The following is a 20662-nucleotide window of genomic DNA, read 5'->3' on the forward strand; positions in this document are numbered from 1 at the left end:
TCTATTTGCACTTGACCAGCGCCAGTTTCATAGAAGGCAGTGCTCACACAAATCCTCAATCGAATATGCACACCAGCCAAATATATGAACCACAGCACAACAATCTAATCAACACTACAGCACACATACACATACGCACACACAGACTCAAATTCTCTCAAAACGCCCAAATAAAATCTATTCTCCCTGTCCAGAACATCTGACATAACTGCAATTACATTCTAGGAAGTATGTCTGTATGTCTATCTCTCTCTCTCTGTCTATCTCTCTCTCTCTCTCTCTCTCTCTCCCCCCCCTCCCCCCCCTCTCCTCCCTCCCCTCCTCTCCCCTTCCTCCCTCTCCCTCCCTCCTTCCCTCTCTCTCTCTCATATCTGTCTGATCTATATGTTTCCTTTTTATAGAATCATAGGATTGGAAGGAACCTTGGAGGTCTTCTACCCAAGGCAAAAGACTTTATTCCATGCCTGACAAGTAGCTGTCCAATCTTTTTTTGAAAAATCCAGCACTTTCAGTATTAGAAGTACTGCTATCATGTCTCCCCCAAGCCTTCTTTTCATTAGACTAAACATGTCTAGTTCTCATAGCCATTCATCCAGTGGTGGGTTGCTACCGGTTCTCCTCGGATCGGGTGAACTGGTAGACTGGTGGCCGCTTGAGCCTGGTGAGATTCGAACTTACAGTAATTGCAGACAGCTGGTGTTAATCACAATGCTATCAGTCTGCTGAGCCACCAGGCTCAGCAGACTGAGCCTGGTGCTCAGGTGCTGTGTAGCTGTTCCTCTTGTTCACTCCACTGCCTTTAGCAAGACAAAGTTGTCAGCCCACACTTTAGGTGTTTGATCTTCTATTCGCTGTAGAGTTTATCTCCAAGTTGATGTTGGGGTTGTTGAAACCCCCATTGCCACAGTGGTGTGTTTCCTGAACACACCAGCTACTGATTACCAAAAAGTTTGTCTATTTCCTCCACTTGGGTGATCTGTAGTACACACCTATGACAATGTCATTTATTTTTCTTCTGAAATTCACCAAAATACTTTAAAGAAGGCTTTCCTCCTTGGTATTGTGTATTTCTGTAGTAACTCTTTAGATACAAAATAAGTTCTCCTCCTTTTTGTTAGGTTTTTTTCTTTCGAACAATTTATAGCATTCCAGCAGCATGTTCTAATCATGTGTTCCATCCCACCAAGTTTCAGTAAAGCAACAATATTGTACTTGTCCTCATGAACTAGTACTTAAAGATTGCCCTGTTTTTCCTTCCTCCATCTCTTGTTGTATTCCTAAGTGTCCCTTCTTTCTCATCAGTCTCTTCCTCATTGTCTGATTTATTGCCTTGGGATTTTTTGCTTTGGGCTTGGTCCTAAACATTGTTCTCCTTCCCCTTTTAGTTTTATCTAAAGCAGTGGTTCTCAACCTTCTTAATGCCGCGACCCTTTAATACAGTTCCTCATGTTGTGGTGACCCCCAACCAGGGGTGGGTTCTAAATTTTTTTACTACTGGTTCTGTGGGCGTGGCTTATTTTGTGGGCATGGCTTGGAGGTCATGTGACTGGGTGGGCATGGCTAGCTGGTCATGTGATCGGGTGGCCATGGCTATGTATATAGGGACTACTCAGAGGGCTGAAAAAAGTCATTTCTGACAGGTCCTCGCACTTTTTTTTTTTTAATTGAAAAAGTTTTCAAATACAAATTTCCCCCCCTTTTTTTTCCCCTCTCCCTCCCCCTCCCTAACCCCCCCTCCCCACCCATCCCCCCTTCTTCGTAACAAAAAAAAAACACCTAATTCATAACAGATTACTTACTCCCTCCTCTAAATATTGACCTTTAGTTACTAAAAATATTATTAATATTATGACATCTCCCTTTATCCATACATTTCAGAAAAGAGAAAAGAAAGAAAAAAAAAAGACATTATACTATAACATTATAGAATAACTTCTAATTTAGCATAATAGTATTATAACTCCCAATTTGGCAATAATCTGCCCTTTTTCTCCTCTCCCAAGCTTGTATCTATATATTATTACAACAATTCAAGACCACCTTCCACTTTAAAACTATACGATAAGTCCTACTTTAACATTTAATCTTCTATATATATTACTATAACATTTCAAAGCGGCCTTCCCCATAAAATCTAGTTTAACATTTATTCCACTCTATCCATTTCCTCCACTCCCCTAAATATATCACTTAAAAATCCCTTTTCTTAGACTAATCAATCTACTAACTAGCTTATTCACCCACTATCCTGCAAAATTACCATACACAACAATTCTTAATATCTTTGATTCACTGCCCACACTACTTAAAAATATATGTCTATATATTCCATTATATCTAAATAAAAAAAGAAAAGACAATAACTTTAAATTTATAGTCCATATAATATCTTCTTTGAGGTCTTTCCACTGGATTGGTAGAACCAACATCCATAATAGGGTAACATAGCTTGCTGGTGCAACAGTTTATTCAGGATCTTCAATCATATCTGCCCCCATCAGTAGTAAATATCTTCTTATATGTATAAAAGTAAAAACAACCACCCGAGTGACATTATAATTATATTCCATATAGTAATAATTGTGGGTTTCATCAGGATTATTGATTCCCATCATTGTAGTGGGTAACAACCCGATCTTCTGCATGCCCCAGCATAATTCTCTTGCCTTGTGATTCAAGATAATTACAATATGTTTATCAACACAAAAAGAAATTCCAAAGTGGATAATTCAAATCCATCAGTTTAAGGCTCTTTTCACGTCCCCAGATTACGGCCATGCAGAGATCTGCCACAATCCTCAGGATGATATTAACCAATACGTCGCCTCTTCTATGTTTACACATAATCATTCATATTTTAAAGTCACTGGCTTCACTGTTGCTTGATTTAGAAATTTCTATTTTTATGCAACCTATTTCTTTTTTTCTTTTCTTTTTGTGGGTTTGATTTCCATCCTGGTTTCCTTTCTACAAATTGTGTATCATCTGGTCGGTTTTCATTCTGCTTTGTAGATTGGTCTTGTTGGTTTTGTTTTTGTGTCTCATGTTTCTTTTTTGTCCCTTGTATATCCCCTAATTGGTTTCCATGCTTGTCCTTGCCTTGATAAGTCATCACATTAAGGTTAGATGCCACTTCTCTCAAATTTGTAGATAATCCAGCTGGGGTGTCCGATAAATCCAAAGGCAATTTATCTGGTACAGTCTCTATATTTCGATATTTTACCTTTATTTCCAGCTCCTTCTGCTTATCCTGTATTATACCTGAAGATGTTAAGTTCATTTTCAACCTATTTTGATAAAATTCTTCCGCTCTTTCAACAGTATTTAGCTGGTATCTTTCTCCTTGATATCTCAATATAATACCAACTGGGGCGTCCCACCTAAATGGGATATTTCTCTTTTTTAACTCATTCACCAGAAAACCAAATTTCTTCCTTTCCATTAATATCTTAGGTGGGAGTTCCTTGTAAATCCAAATCTTTCTTCCATACAATTGCAAATTAGAATTGAAGGAATTTTGCACAATATTATTCCTAATTTCTTTATCTGTAAAATAAATCACCACATCTCTAGGCAGTTGCCTTTGCTTGGCAATCCAGGAGTTTATTCGATAAACTCTGTCAATCCTACAAAACACTTCCTCAGGTTGAACCTTTAAAATCCCAGCTAGAATTTCAGAAGATAATTTCCTTAAATCATCTCTGTTATTTTCCTGCAAACCTCTCAATCTTATCGCATATTCTGTGAAATTATATTGTACCATTAGAATCTCTTTTTCAATTCTCTGTTGCAAATTTTCTACATTACCAGACTTTTGATCAGCATCCATTTTAGGTTTTTCTTCTGAGCTATTATCCTGAGTGTTTATCAGATCATTTTCAATTTTTTGAGTTCTATTGTCCAATTTATCTTGAATTTCTTCCATTTTAGACTCTAGTAAATTAGTATTTGTGTCCAACTGTATCATAAATTCTGAAAAACCATTAGCCACTTTTAAAAAATTTTGCTCCAAAAAATCAAACTTAGATTTCACAAATTCTTTAATTTCCTGCTTAAATTTTTCAAGTTGCTGATTCACAATCTCCTCCCTTCTTTCAATCTCCTCTAAGAGAAATTCTATTATATTAAAATCAGGTTTCTGAGACTGAAGAGTTAAAACTTGTTCCTTTAAATTGTTGGTGGGGGAATCCCCCCCCCTACTTGTTTATCTGACTTTGTAAGTCTCAGTGCCATGTTTCCGCCCAGGCAGGCTTTGTTAAAAAAAAAAAAAAAAAAACAAGAAAAAAGACTTCTTTCCAATCAACAACAATATCAAGTCTCCAGGGGAAAAAGAGAGAAAAAGACACAGGAGTGAAGTTTTGTCTACAAATGTAGCCAGTGGTATTTATTCCGCTACATTGTAATAATAGAAAACGGAAGGACTTTCCCTTTCAGCCTCTCCTCCAGCCGTGGCAGACGCCATTTTAAAAGGCTTTTTTTCCTCTTTCTTTTCCTCCATTCTCTTAAGTAATTTTTAAAAGATAAGTAAAATACTTGCGGTTCAGTATTACAGGTCCAGCTCACATTTTCTTTGAGTAATCTGTTAAATTTGCAGGCTTGATTTTGACGCCTGGCTCTGCATTAGCAGAGGTCTCCCAAAGCCCGGAGCAGCGGCTGGGGATATGGGGCATCTCATCCGCTCCGTCCCAAAAGTAAAAAAAAAACTTTTGGGACTCCGCAGAGAGTTCTACCCACCCCTGCCGGCTCTATCTCCGTTTCCTCATGGAAACGGAGTTTTTTCGAGCCGCCATTCCGTTGTGAAAGCGGCTCTGACAGGCAGTGGAAGCTGACGATCCCGAAGGAGCATCTGGCGGCGGCCAGCAGCCAGGTCCTCGCACTTTTGACTGGTCCTCACACTTATGACCATCCTCACATTTATGCCCGTGCAGCATTCTTAACAAACATGTTACTCATTTCACAACTGCTTCTTTTCACCATGATGATAAGATAGGGCAAAAAACGTAAAATGTGAGGACAGTCGTAAATTCGAGAACTGGTCAAAAGTGCGAGGACCAGTCAAAAATAACTTTTTCAGCCCTCTGAGTAGTCCATATGCACAAAAGGACTACCCAGAGAGCTGAAAAAAGATTTCTGACAGGTCCTTGCACTTTTGACCAGTCCTCGCACTTATGACTGGTCATCATTTATGCCCATTGTAGCATTCTTAACAACCATGTCACTCATTTCACAACTGCTTCTCTTCACCATGGGGACAAGATAGGGCAAAAACATAAAATGTGAGGACAGTCGTAAGTTCGAGGACTGGTCAAAGTGTGAGGACCAGTCAAAAATAACTTTTTCAGCCCTTTGAGTAGTCCATATGCATAAAAGAATACAGCAATAGAGAGGGATGAAGGAAGGGAAGGGAAATTAGAGTAGGAGTGAGGGTAAGAGAGGGAGGAAGAGAGGAGGAGAAGGAGAAAGGAAGAGGAAGTAGGGAGGAGAAGGGGGAAAGAGAAAGTAAGAGGGAAAGAAAAGAGAGAGGTGGTAGGTTTGAGGAGAAAGATTGCTGTACAATAAAAAAGATGAAAGGGAAGAAAACCAACCCCAAACAAATATGAAGATATTATGATAAAGAATGAATTGTTAAACTTTAAAGAATAAAAGAGAACAAATATGAATAAATAGCAATAATTAGAAACACACATACAAACATACAATGTATTTTCTTTGAACAGGGTATTTGGCTGGTTCACAAATTTAAACAGTGTTTAGTCATTTCAATTAAATTTACAATTTCTATATTTCCTTTTTGCCATATTTATTCCTCATCTATTTTTTAAAAAAACCAATATTACCCTTCATCTTTGTCTCTAATCTTAATCAAATTCAATTTTTCCCTTCTATTCTATATTATACCCCTTCGCATTGTCATCTATTTTTATATCCATCCTCACATTGGTTAATTATGTAATTATGTAATACAGTTGTTTAATACAAATTCAACATTTTAATATAAATCAATTAGTTATATAACTATCATTTTTGTATATTAATCAATATGAACACGAATATTCCAATTATTTCCATACAATCCAATTTCTTACAAATCAATTAATTATATTTACCAATAATAATAAACCAAATAATTTCCCCCATATATTCCTCCAAACCACAACTTAACCATTTCTGCTTTCAACACAATATACAATTAATAGTATCTCAATAGTATTACAATTCCCTAGTTAAATAGAGCTTTTTTTCTTTTGTGTTTTAAAATCTTGAACCTCCTTTTTTGCCCTAAATTTCCCATTGTTTGCAGTTTTGCACCTACCTTTTTTTGGTGAGGAAAAAGAAAAAGAAATCTCTCTCTGCCTCATTTTGTCACGTTGCAGCAAAGACCCTGCTTCATTTTCAGTTTCACTTTTTCAGCATAGCTAGGGAAAAAAAATCTGCTCAAGATTTTTTTGCAGCTAGCAACAGAGCCCTCCACAAAACAGCTGAGAGCAAATCAGCTGAGAGTCGAGGCTGGTCTAATCAACTTGTGCTAATTAACCTATCCTGAAGCTGAAAGGGACCGTTTTTTCTATTTTTGCAGGCACCGGTCTACTCATTTGTTTTCTTTTAACATTGATCAGCTATAGGGCGGCCCTTTGAAGCCCCGCGGCAAGAGTTTAAACAGTTTTTTCCCCTCTAGCTGATCAGCTAGGACTCCGGAGGCAGCAATAGATTGGGAGTGGGCGGGGTAAGCGAACGGCCGGCGATCCACCAGAGGCAAAGAGTGAGGGTGAGTGAAGGCGTGGGGGGGGGCGAGAGAGGGCTTTGGCGACCCCTGTAAAATGGCCGTTCGACCCCCAAAGGGGTCGCGACCCCCAGGTTGAGAACCGCTGATCTAAAATCTTTCGGATGAGCCGGCCAGGTGTTTTCCAAACACATTGTTCCAAGTTTTTATGAGGTACAGCCTGTCTCTCACCAGAAAACCTTTCTGTGGTAATGTAAACCAAGGTCTAGAATTCCAAAGTTCTCTTGACAGCAACATCCCTTGAACCAGTAGTTTACTTCTAAAATTCTCCACTGGGTGTTGGGTGCTGACCTATGGGTGGCAGTATGAAAGAGAAGACTATCTATACCCCATATTGTTTTGCTTTCCTGTCTAGTTTATAATCCATAGAAACTGTTTCCAGACTCTTGATTGTATCATTCATCCTAGTATGAAAGAGAGTATTTTCTCTTACAGCAATCCAATCAATTTGCACTTGGTGCAGATACAATTTGGGTCGTCCAAGGGCAATATATATGTGGCATTTGTATAATTCTGGTTTCAATAAAACATTATTGAAAATAACAATTCTGTTCAATACAAAAGAAATTCAGAGAAAGATTCATTTGATAGCTAGTGATAGTCAGTGTAGAAATAAGAGGAAATAAGAGTTGTCCATATTGAATTGGATTTGAGCCCCAAGTCAAATTGGCATCATAAGTCAGTTTAAGCAGGAAGTGCTTTCTTATTCACCAGACTGAGATTTGAGCCTGTCTTTTGGATTATGTCATAATGAACTGAAAGATTATTTAAAGCATAGACTTATCCAAAAATAGGATTTAATTTAATTTAATAGGATCAATAGGATTTAATTTTGTCAGAAGCATAAGACTGTACTTCAGTAGGCAGTATTCCCAATGACATTCAGTTTCTTCCTTTTTAAACTGAAATATATACTATTTGGATCAGGCAAAACTATTTTTCCTCGTACATGAGAGAGTAGACCTGAACAGAATTTCAAGTCTTTGCAAGTCTTTACTTACATTTATGTATTTATTCCCCATTTCTTTCATATAATGTCATAATTCTTCACTATTTCCTTACTCTCCCTCATTCCTAAATAACTTTTTTTTTTCCTAAGGCAGTTTGGTATATCTAATTTTCTTATAGAGTGCTTCAGGGGATGTTTAATAACAATTATCATTGTTACAGGTTAAAGTTCTGTTCTTTGTGCCAGATGGTATTACTTTCCTCTTAATCAGTATGGGCTTGCATGTCATAACTATAACGGAAGTCTTGATCCCAATAACCAGATGCCAGGCAATAGCAGAAAACTATATGCAGATATAAAGTTTTCATAATTGCTTCAAATGAACCTTGGGCCTGATGTTTTTAATAAAATGGTTAGCATACATGTGCAACTGTTGTATAACATAATTGGTAAATTCTAACAATATTATGTGGTTATCGGAAAGTGATGACATTTGGTTGAGTATATATTATGAATGAAGGCAAATGAATATATACGAGTATATATTCTCCATGATCTTGTGTACTTCTTCAAGTGTACTTCTTTATAGAGGAGAAATATTTATACTTAGTTGTAGTATTAAGAAGGGTAATTCATACCAAAACAGTTTCAAAGCTATTTTACATGTTAAATATTATCATCTGTGTCTCTTTTAAGAAAAGGAAAAAAGCCAAAGTTTAGGATCCATATTTGGAAATCTGAGTCAATTTTTCACTTTATCCCAGAATTCTTGGGGTGGACCAAAAAGAAAGCAGGGGAAAAAAATTATATTATGTCAATTCTGAAATTCGGCAGCCATGCAGAAGCAAGCCAGTACAATGAGGAGCATCAACAAATGAACAAATATACAAGTTTAATCAGCAAACATAATTTTAAAGAGATAAACAAGTCTCTATTATTTTGCATAGAAATATAGGAATGTAACTTTCTCCTCAAAATATTGGCTGGGACAGGACCAGTTACTTGATTTAACTGCATGAAGAAAAGAAATTTGGTCCTTAACATGAGCTGCCAGAAAGTGGCATTGCAGACAAGATGTTTCAGTCTGACCTTACAAGCAACTACCTGCTGTGTGTATCAAACTGTGGTTGGTCTTGCTATCAAACATTAATCAGTTCTGTCAGAGATGTCTCTCTGCTGTCACTGCACAATGGTTTCTGGCAAAGATAAATTCAGGTTACATATAAGAATAAGCATCCATTAAGGAAAAGCAGTTTTACAGTGGGACCAATTATCCAAAGATATGGTAGGATCCTCTTCACTGAATCAAAGCAAGGCTAAATGGCCAACTAGGAGACGTAATTTGGGCTCCTGTACTGAGCACGTAGTTAGATTCAATGTCCTGAATGACATCTTTCAACACTATGATTCTGCAATTCCCAACAATAGAATGGACTTTCCACCAGTTTTATTTCTGAAAAATTACTCTAGAACCGAAGCCTAGGTGCATTGTTGAAAATAAACATGTTGCTTTGGACTGGTGCTTTTATCTAGCAATTTGGTCTCCCATGAATATGACTGTAATTAAAAAAAAAAACCCAAACTAAATAAAATAAAATCCAGGAGGCACATCCCTGGAAGGTGCCAAGGCAGATGTCTGTTGGTATACTGATGCTCAACTGTGAATTTTGGATTACAGATTTTAGGCTTTTACTTTTCTTTTGACCTGTTAATTTCTTCTCTCTGCTTTACCTTTTTTCTTATTGCTTGGACATCTTACACAAATATAGAGTTGGAAAAAGATTTTAATAATTAGGCATTTACATTTCTACATTAATCGTCTAAGACAAAATGGTGCAAATAGGATCCATAGTTCTATCATAAATTACCTTTAATCCATATATAGGAAACATGGCAGATTTTCCAAGGAACCCTTTTTCTTCCCTATATTACATTAGTGGGAAAACATTAATGATCTCATAACATTTCCATACTAGATTACCTAGTACCGTGATGGCGAACCTATAGCACATGTGCCACCTGTGACACGCATAGCCATATCAGTGGGCACGTGAGCTCAGCTCCAGCACGCTTTTCGGGCCTTCTGAGCCCACCAGAAGTTGGCTGTTTCTAGCCTCTGGAGGGCCTCTGGGGGGGGGGGGAAGGCCGTTTTTGCCCTCCCCAGACTCCTAGAGAGACTCTGGAGCCAGGTGAGAGAAAAAAACTACTGGGCCATTGGGTGCCAGGAGCGGAGTGGAGCGGGGTGGGTCGTGCATGCATGCATGGGGGCAGGGCGCAAAGAATTATGGGTGTGGGCATCTGCACGCACGATCCCCCCACCCCCCTCCTGGCACGCGATGGCAAAAAGGTTAGCCATCACTGACCTAGTATTACCTAGAGTTGTTCTGAGATGAAGCTTAAGGGCACTGAAGAAAATAGGCTATTAATAATCTCTTAATTTTGTTCTATTCTTTCTAAAGGTGGACAGTGTCACAAATCCTGTGGAAATCGATGTTGGGGACCTTCAGCGGATCAGTGCCAGAGTTGTAAGTATATTTGAATAAGAAATAATTTTAAAGTGAGAAGAAAACATTAAGACAAACCAGAAATCATGGTGTTGACATTATTGAAATTTTTATCAAATAATTATGTTATGAAAGTTTTTTTTTCTCATTGACATAACCTTACTATGATATGGAAATAAGCAGAACAGTCCTGAAATAGTAAAACAGACTGTGCTATACATTCAAACTTTAACCTTTTTTTAATGAGAAAGGAATGGAAATAAAAACTATCCCACAATCTTTCTACCTGCTTTTCAAGGACTGTTACCAAAGTCAAACAGTCTGCTCAGGAGTCATAGAAAGTTCCCCACAACTAGAAAGTGCACAGAGAGCAGCAAGATCTCAAAATAATGTATGGTATTTGTGTTGCCCCTAGATATTATCACATTGGTTGCACTATGAAAATGTATACATGTATGATTGCTGACATTAGAAATCCATCTTACTGGGATCACTGTAAATTCAAATCCTTACTAACACAAATAATATAGGATCACTGAGATCTTCATGGTTACAGACACAAATGCTGAAAACCTGGTGGATAAAAGGAAAGGAGTGGTTGGCATACATACAAAACAAACATACAAAATGTTTAAAGGTTTCACCTTAATATATATACTAAATAAATGTTCAGCTAAAAAATGTGAAGAAGAAAAAGGGGAAATTTTGGCAGCATAGGCAGAAACGTTGACCCTAACTTTGAGTTTTGATATAAAGAAATATCTTCTTGATACAAAGAAAAGAGGTGGTTATTGATTTACTCAGTGACTACAAATTAATTTTCTGAATTAGTTCATTTTTCAAGATCTTTTCCCATATTCCCAAATTTCAAAGAAGACTGTAACAATTTCTGAATCAATTGACAAATAGTAATACAGATCGCCCTCGACTTACAGCCACTTGTTTAGTGACCATTCAAAGTTACAACCAGAGTGGAAAAGTTATTTGCAACAAGTTCTCACACTTACAACCAACACAGCATCCCCATGGTCACATGAGTAAAATTCAGGTACTTAGCAACTGTCATGTATTTATGATGATTGCAGAATCCCATGATCATGTGATCAACATTTGTAACTTTTTATTCCCCCCCATTGAATTTGTTGGCTTCTGGCAAGCAAAGTCAATAGGGGGAATACACTTAATGACCACGTTAATTTCTGGAGAGCAAATGTCATACATTTTGTGAGGAAAACGGACCACTAATCATTTCAGATGATATTGTAGAAGCATTTGTGAATTCAGTAATGAATTAGGAATATTTCCCAGCCTTGCATTTTAAATTGGAAAACGATTCAGTGCATTTATAATGTGTGTCTCTCTTTTCTTTGAGATGAGTATTTTAGATCCCTGAAGTTGGGAACTAACCTGGCAATTTCCTTAAGGCTTTGTGGTGAAAATATTTAGTTAGTTAGTTAGTTAGTTAGTTAGTTAGTTAGTTAGTTAGTTAGTTAATTACTATCCTATCAGTTCCTTAAAAGCCAAGGATCATGTGGTTCTGAAGACCCCAAGTAGTTGAAAATGCCTAATCAAATTGAAGGATGGATAGATAAATAATATGTAATATGAAAAAATAAAAGACTATCCAAAGAAAAAAATAATTACATATATTTCCATAAGATGGACGTGCATATGAGCAAAAAACTGAACAATATCTCTAGATCAATTATGTGAGCTTAGCATTTTAACTAAAGATCAACATCTTTAATTAAAATCCTGGTGTTACACTAATAACTTTTACATGTTCCTTTTATTGATTTCAGCTATTTTCCATTTTCTCTCCCACTTGGTAGATTTATAATTCTATGTAATAGAGAATTAAAGGAAACATTTACAATGATTAATTACATGCAACTGTGTAACCCAACTAAGTAATCCAACTATTCCTACCACTTTCATAAATGTCCCTGGAAACCAGTGAGAAGGCAGGCCAAGAGGCATCAGTTTCCATTGTCTGCTGTTCTCATGCTACTGGAGAACAGACAAATTTAAATACCAAATAAGTTATTTCTAGTAGTTATGATCTGACCCATTATGTGCATCAGCAGGGCTCCTGTGATTGTTGTGTGCTCATTAAAGCACAAGGAAAACTCAACTAATTTATAACAGAAAGATTTAGAGGGATGCATGCATGTGTGTATATATATATAGAGAGAGAGAGAGAAAGAAAGCAATTCTGAGTAATGAGTTACTATGGAGTTGTTATTATTTCCATTTAGGCACCACTTGACTCCAAAAAGACTCTGGGTGACTCACAATATAACTGAGAAAATAAAATACAATATGGATAAGGGGGAAAACAGATAAATAAAGAACAAGTAAAAACAGAGAACAAAATGGTGAAATTTTCCAATAACCAGAAAGCATGTGCAAACACTTTATTCTTGCATTCTATGCACAAAGTACACATAAGTAGGACCCAGGTAGCAGGAGAAGATTTGTGTGATTATTAAAAATGTCAAAATACAGAAAGTAGATTTAGTTATTTTAGGGACAGAAGGTTTATTAGAGTAACAGTAATTCATTCTACCACAGAATGCTCCCATAGAAAAGCCAAAGCAGAATGTTGAAAGTGGCCTCAGTGAGTTTAGCATTACTATTGCTGTGACAATTCTCAGATATTAACAAAATAACTGGAAGAATCAAGACGGATCCAGATGTAGGTGATTTCTTTTAACTTGTTCTGGCCCAAAGGTTCAAAAATGTGTAAATTACAGTAGTTGGTCATGCTAATGATCTATCTTAACATTCTCAGACACTTTCACATTGAGAAGAACTCTGCCAATTGATGCCAAGCAGCAAGGATTAAATAGGTGGAACTCTTGCAAAGAAGATGAGTGAAAAACTTATTCTTAGGTATAGCCATTTTTATCTGAATTTCAAAACAAGGAAGAGAGAACTTTCCAAGGATGTTCTCAGAGTGCTAACAAAGTTAAGATGGTGGCAGTAATAGTGCGATTAAAACTCTGCCTGTTTTTATGTGCTACGCATGGACATCATTTTAGCTGCAGATCCACCAGGGACTTCCTGTCGTACTTCAATTTTAAATGCACAGGAATCAAAACCTGTTTCTTAATAAAAACCCTTACGGAATAAGAGGAAATAATTCATATCAATTCATTAATGCAAACATTAATGAGAGTTTTTACTAAGAATGCTCCTAGTTCTGTAATCTTGTAAACCTATAGCAATACATAGATTACAAAAAGTATGAAATTTGACTCTGAATTTTATTCAAAATGCATTTCTGTGAGAGGAGTTATTTAAAAAGCTTTGTTGCAGTTAAACATTATTACCTGTTATTGTATATGTCTCTGTCTTCCATTTTTAATATTTAAAATTGTATCAGTGTGAATTTAGCTCTCATGTTTACTTCCCTAATGGTATTTGCTCACTGTACCTTAATCTGAATCCCTATCTTTATATTTATCACTCTGTCATAAGAGCCAATTACATCTTTTGAATGTCATAAAACATATAACTGAAATATACTTTTCTGGGATTTTATCTGATGTGAATCAATATCTAGTATAATGTATTAAACTATGTAACAAAAATGCTGATTGATTCACAGAAGAGATACAAGGTCTGTCCAGAGGATTTACAGCCTCTTTCCAGCCTTAAACTTGTTTGTCAAAAAGCAAGTTTTACTAAAACCATTCTTCTAAATAAATGAGCATAAAATTGAACTCATTTTCATTTTATGTCTTGCAAATGAGAGGCTGCAATGAATATAGAACAATCTGATCACAGAGAACTTAACTAAGAAGTCTAGCCTTATGGGTGTAGTTATATCAAACACAACTCAGAACTAAAACATTAAATTGAAGTCTGGTCTATAATTACTAGCTCTCTTTTTTTGAGGCTTTATGATTGTACAGTTCCAGACAAAATTCTAAATTCAGGATGGGGGCCAGAATAAAGAAAGACACTAGCTTGAACAAAAGGAAACTTAATTCTTTTTACAAAAGGTAAAGGAGTAAAATAACATACCAAATAGCCTGTGCTTAATTATCTAAACATAATTCTACAATAAAAAGTAAAAAATGGATCATTTATAATTCACTAGTTTTACACTGAATGCAAGACAAGGTTGAAACCAACACAAAAATTGAGGAGAAATTTGGAATCATTTTATTCTTGAACACTTTATTTCTGGCTCAGTGTTGTTCTGGCTCTCTACATGGGGCCCCCCTTGAGGAGCACCCGGAGGCTCCAACTGGTGCAGAATGCGGCCGCGCAGGGGATTATGGGAGCGATGGTGCGCTCCCATGTGACACCCCTCCTGCGCAAACTGCAATGGCTTCCGGTGGTCTTCCGGGTGCACTTCAAGGTGTTGGTTACCACCTTTAAAGTGCTCCATGGTGGACACTTCCGGTTTCTCTGCCTCGGCGACGGCGGTGCCTTTCGGAGCTCCGCCAGCCCCGCCGCCCGTAGAGCCGCTTCGCTACTCAGAAGCGGCTTGAAAGCTTCAAAATCCCAAGGATTGAAGAAGTAGAGATCGCAGGGCACAGGTTGAGCCCCCGTTGTCCCCCAGGGAACTGTTTCTGGGGTGAGAACGGGCGAGGCTCCCTCCCAACCTGCGGAAACTCCGGGCGACGTGGGACGACTTTGCTCTCGCAAAACAAGCCGGCTGCAGGAAATGTAATCTGAAAAGAATAAGTTTTAATAAACAGCGAACCTATCGGAACCCTCAAATTTGGAGACGCAAGTATTAGCGCTTTGTTGATTTTCAAACTGAGACATTTGAGTGAGTGAAAGTGCTTTGGAAAAAAACATGGCGCTTAGCCTTAAAGTTAATGAGCCAATGAGTGTGGATTGGTGAAGTTATTTTGTGTTACAAGTCTTCAAGTTGTCGCAAAGTTGCCTTGTTTGTTAGAGAAGCAAGTGAAAAATTTCTCCCTTTCTAATATTGGACTTTGCTCTACCTTAGCTTTTAATTGAACAAATCTGGGGGATTTTTTTAGAAGTCTTTGTGCTGGAGGGAAAGGAAAAGGAACTTCCCTTTTTAGAAAATCCAGACTACGTAGCAGGATGGCTTCAAAGAAGCAGGAAGGGAAGCTAGCGGGGGGGGATCCCCCACACATAAACAAGAAACGCAACTTCCCTCTGCACAGCAGTTACAGACCCAGAAAAAAAAAGAATTTGATGTGGGAGATTTAAAAGAATTTATTTCTAAAACTTTGGATGATAAATTTCTAAAATCTCAACAGGAGATAGATGATAAACTTCAAAAATCACATCAGGAATTCATGCAGGAAATTAATGAAGTTAAAGATATGGTGAAACAGAATCAAAATAAGGTGACCAAAAAAATATCAGAAGTGGCGTCTGGCCTGGCAGAATTTATTGGGAAAGTTGATTTTAAAGTTGAAGAACTTAAATCAGAAGTTAATGTTAAAATGAAAGACAATGATTATAAAATTGATGAAGTTGACAATAAAATGCAGAGAATTGAAGATGAGATTGTTATGATACAATTCCGGGCGATGGAATTCGCCATACGGCTTCGGGGAATTCGAGAGGAGGAGAGACAGGATTTGAGACAAGTTTGCTCTGAAGCCTTGGCTAAGATTTTACAAGTTAATCATGATCTGGTATTTCACAAAATAGATAAAATTTACAGAGTGAATTCTTGGGTGGCCAGACAAAGACAACTGCCCAGAGATGTGGTCATATATTTTACAGATAGAGAAATTAGAAATGATATCCTGCAAAAATCTTTTCATACTTCTGTACAAGTGGGGGGTTCACGACTTGAAATTTTTAAAGAATTACCTCCTAAAATGCTGAAAGCTAGAAAAGAATTTGGTTTTCTTGTTAAGGAATTGAAAAATTTACAGATACCCTTCCGGTGGGACGCACCAGCTGGGATAATTTTTAGATATAAGGGAGAAGGATATCGGTTGAATACCGTGGAGAAGGCACAACATTTTTACACTACTACTCTTAAGGAAAGAACACCATCTCCACGCACATCCACAGTTTTGGAGATTAAAGAGAGTGAAGAGAGGCAATTGAAAGAACAGTCTAAGCAGGAATTAGAAGTAGTGCAAGGTGCAGAAGGAGGTTTTCTGAGTGAGCCCTTGTTTGACTCTTCTCCAATTTTGGATTTGATTCAGTTGACTGAAGTTAAAGATCAACGTATAACTAGAGCTCAATCTAAGCTACTTAAACAAAAGCAACAACAACAACAGGAAAGACAAGACAAGAAGGCAGTTAAGAGTACCGTACAAGAGAGTGGAGCTATGGGAGGAGTGAAATCGAAGCTCTTGGATGAACTTCAAATATTTTGCTCTGTGCTCCAGAAAGAGGCTGATGACCTTTAAGTGTTTATCTTGGAATGTCAATGGGTTGAATTCAGCACAGAAAAGGAAGAAATTATTTACATATTTGAAACAATTTAATAATGATATAATATGTTTACAAGAAACGCATATTACAATTCAAGATCAAAAATATTTGATAAATTCAAAACTAGGAGCACATTTTATATCTTCAACTTCGCAGAAAAAGAATGGTGTGGTTATTTATGTAAATAAAAAGTTAACAGCGAAAGTTATAGAAGCAGATCAAGATGGTAGGTTTGTAGCAATTGAATTGTCCACAGCAAATGGTCAAATCCTTCTGATTGGAATTTATGCTCCCAATCAACAACAGGACTATTTTTATAAGATGTTACATACTAAAATATTGCAATGGGACTATAGATCTATTTTAATTATGGGAGACTGGAATGGAGTAATTGATTCTAAACTAGATAAAAAGAGTTTGGCAAAGTCTAGAATTAGACTACCACAGACTTTTTTTGATATGAAAGAAGATATGGAACTAAAAGATGTTTGGAGAATACATAACCCAAATGAACTGGATTACACTTTCTTTTCTGATAGACATAGATCCTTTTCTAGGATTGATTTTATTCTGTTGTCAAATGATCTACTTGTTAAGACAAAAAGAACAAAGATTTTTCCAAGAACTTTGACTGACCATAGCCCTGTATGGATAGAAATTGAGATGGATAAGGTTGAGAGACGTTCTTGGAGATTAAATGAGAACTTGTTTAGATATGAAAAAAATACAATAGAACTTAAAAAGCATTTGAAAGAATTTTTTGAAATAAATCTGAATAAAGGTACCCCAATTGAAATTGTTTGGGATGCAAGTAAAGCTTATATGAGAGGGATACTTATCTATATGAACTCTAAACATAGACTGTTCCGACAAAAGAAAAGATCTGAGTTGGAAATGGAAATAAAGAATAAAGAACAGTTACTTATTAAAAATCCAACAGACGAAAGAATACGAAGTGCTATAAAACTTTTGAAAGACCAATTTCAAATGCTTATGGCGGAACAAGTTGCAACAAACCTACAATATGCGAAGCATAATACATTTTGCAACGCTAACAAACCGGGCAGATGGTTGGCTTACACATTGAGGAAAAAACAAAGTATACGGACTATTGATAGTATTGATATTGGAGGGAAAGAAATTTTTCAACAAAAATTAATTAAAGAAGCTTTTGTGGACTATTATACTAAACTTTATGCCAAAGAGGAGGTGCAGAATGGACTTATAGAAAAATATTTAAATGATAAGAGAGTTACAAAAATTACTGACCAACAAAAGGAAAGAATGAATTATCCTATAACAGAGGAGGAGATAACAGCAGCAATTAAACAGTTAAAAACAGCCAAAGCTCCTGGCACGGATGGTTTGACCGCAGTGTATTACAAAACTTTACAAGCCGAAATGGTGGGACAACTTAGAGATTTATTTTGCAATATTCAACAAGGGGGTAAAATACCCCCATCATGGACAACTGCTTATATATCTTTGATACCAAAAGAACAAGCTGGTCCTAAAAAACCAGAGAATTATAGACCAATATCTCTTTTGAATACAGACTATAAAATTTATGCGAAGGTATTAGCCAACAGGTTGATGCCAGTAATCCAAAAGGTGATTCATGAGGATCAAGCGGGATTTATTGAGGGCAGATATATGAAGGACAATGTAAGGCAAGTAATAGATTTATTGGAATATCTTGATAAGAATAAACAGATTCCTGCAGTGCTGGTTTTTTTGGATGCAGAGAAGGCCTTTGATAGAGTGGATTGGAATTTTCTACTAAAGACTTTAAAAAAGATGGACTTTGGGGACCAATTTATACAGGCGATCTCAGCAATTTATCAAGAGCAAAAAGCACAGATTATTATTAATGGAAGTTTGACGACAGAGTTTAAAATTGAAAAAGGAACAAGACAGGGATGTCCGTTGTCCCCACTTTTATTCATTTTAACATTGGAAGTCTTGCTAAATACAATACGGGACTCTAAAATTTTGAAAGGTATAATGATAAGGCAAGAGGATTATAGAATAAAGGCATTCGCAGATGATCTGGTTGTTACCCTATTACAACCAACGGAATCAATAATCCTGATGAAGGACATTATACAAGACTATGGTAGAGTTTCAGGTTTTAGATTGAATTCAAAAAAGACTAAAATGATAGTTAAAAATATGACACAAGATCGTAAACATGAGCTTGAAAGGAGGGCAGGTTTTGAAATTGTACCTAAGGTAAAATATCTCGGAGTTCAGGTTGCAGAATCAAACATGAAATTGTTTCAAAATAATTATGAGGTGTTGTGGCGAGAGGTCCAGAAAGACATGGAGACTTGGAAAAAGCTGCAACTGTCTTTACTTGGAAGAATAGCAGCAGTTAAGATGAACATTTTGCCAAGATTTCTGTTTTTGTTTCAAATGATTCCGGTGCTTAAAAGTGATAAACAACTGAAAGTTTGGCAGTCTGGTGTGAATAAGTTTGTCTGGAACGAGAAGAAGCCGAGAGTGAAATTGAAAATTATGCAAGATGTTCCAGAAAGAGGAGGCCTTAAACTCCCAAACCTACAGTTATATTATGATGCAGCAGCTTTAACTTTAACAAGTGATTGGTTTGGAAGTAAAAAGACTGGAATACTGAATGCAGAAAGTTTTGATCTTGAATTTGGATGGCATGCTTATTTATTTTATGACGACAAAGTAGATAAAGTATTTAAAAGTCATATACTTAGAGACTCTTCGATGAGAGTTTGGAAGAAGCACCGACTCAAATGGGATTATAAAATACCGCTATGGCTGGATCTTGGTCATACTTTGTGGAATACAAATATAATGTCACTCGGGGGGTTTTTATATAAAGAGGTTCTTTTCACAGATGCGGGCAGATGGCAGCTGAAGACATTACAGACACTGTTGGATGAAGGAATTAACTTAACTTGGTTACAATATAATCAACTACAATTGAGATGGAAAGAGGACCAAAAAACTGGTATTATGTTGCATGAGGAAGAATTGGTTAGACATATAAGAGAGAAAGGTCCAATGCATATTAAAAGGCTTTATAATGTTTTGTTAGAAAGAGATTCAGAAACGGAATTAGTTAAAGATTGTATGATTAAGTGGGCACAGAATTTTGAAGAACCAGTGATGCTGGAAACTTGGGAAAAAATCTGGATTCAGAATGTTAAATTTACACAGTCGCAAAATCTGAGAGAAAATTTTTATAAAATGTTTTATAGATGGCATTTAGATCCTAAAAAGTTGTCATGTATGTACCCTAATGTTCAGCCAAAATGCTGGAGATGTGAATGTCTAGATGCTACGTATTATCATGTTTGGTGGACTTGTAGGAAAGTTAAGGCTTTTTGGATAAAAATTTGGTGGGTTATGCAGAATGTTTTGAGGAAAAAAATTCAATTTTCTCCACAGTTGTTTTTATTGGGTATAGTTAAGGGTTTTACACGGGGTGAAATAAAACTGATATTGTATATGATAACAGCAGCAAGATTGTTGATAGGTAAATATTGGAAGAATGAAGCTTTGCCTACTATCGAGGAATGGACTTTGAAGATGGCTAGTTTTGCAGAGATGGCGAAGATTTCAGCATATTTAAAAGATTGTTCACAAGAGACTTATGAATGGGAATGGAAAAGGTGGATAGAATATGTTCAGAACAAATACCAAACTAGAAAGTATCAAATAGCTTTTATTTGAAAATAATGTATTAGAAATATCTTAATGTAAAGAGACAAAGAGGAAAAATTATATAGGGGGAGGGATGGGTTCAAGCTTATATATCAGTGTTATTAGTTATGAGTACATAATAGGGAAGTCTGGTGGGGGGAGGGTTAGGGAGGGTTAGGGAGGATGGGAAGTTTGGGGAGGGAGGTGGGGGGGGTGAAAAAAGGGGTGAAAATGTAATTGTAAAACTTTTGCAATAATAAAAAAAAAAGTGCTCCATGGCATAGGGCCTGGGTACTTATGGGACCGCCTTCTGCCACCGATAGCCTCCCACCGGCCAGTTCGCTCCCACAGAGAGGG

General features: G+C 36.7%; 1 protein-coding gene across 1 annotated transcript in view; it reads left to right on the top strand.

Moving 5' to 3' along the window:
• ERBB4 (erb-b2 receptor tyrosine kinase 4) overlaps positions 1-20662 on the top strand; it is a 584656-nt gene that overhangs the window by 265881 nt on the left and 298113 nt on the right. Inside the window, 1 exon segment of the mRNA XM_070933199.1 lies at positions 10190-10255. Coding sequence (XP_070789300.1) covers positions 10190-10255 — 66 coding nt within the window.

The sequence above is a fragment of the Pituophis catenifer genome, unplaced genomic scaffold (assembly GCF_029215685.1).
Source record: "Pituophis catenifer annectens isolate HBS135680 unplaced genomic scaffold, rPitCat1.0.hap2 SCAF_1, whole genome shotgun sequence".
In the NCBI taxonomy this organism is placed as follows: domain Eukaryota; kingdom Metazoa; phylum Chordata; class Lepidosauria; order Squamata; family Colubridae; genus Pituophis; species Pituophis catenifer.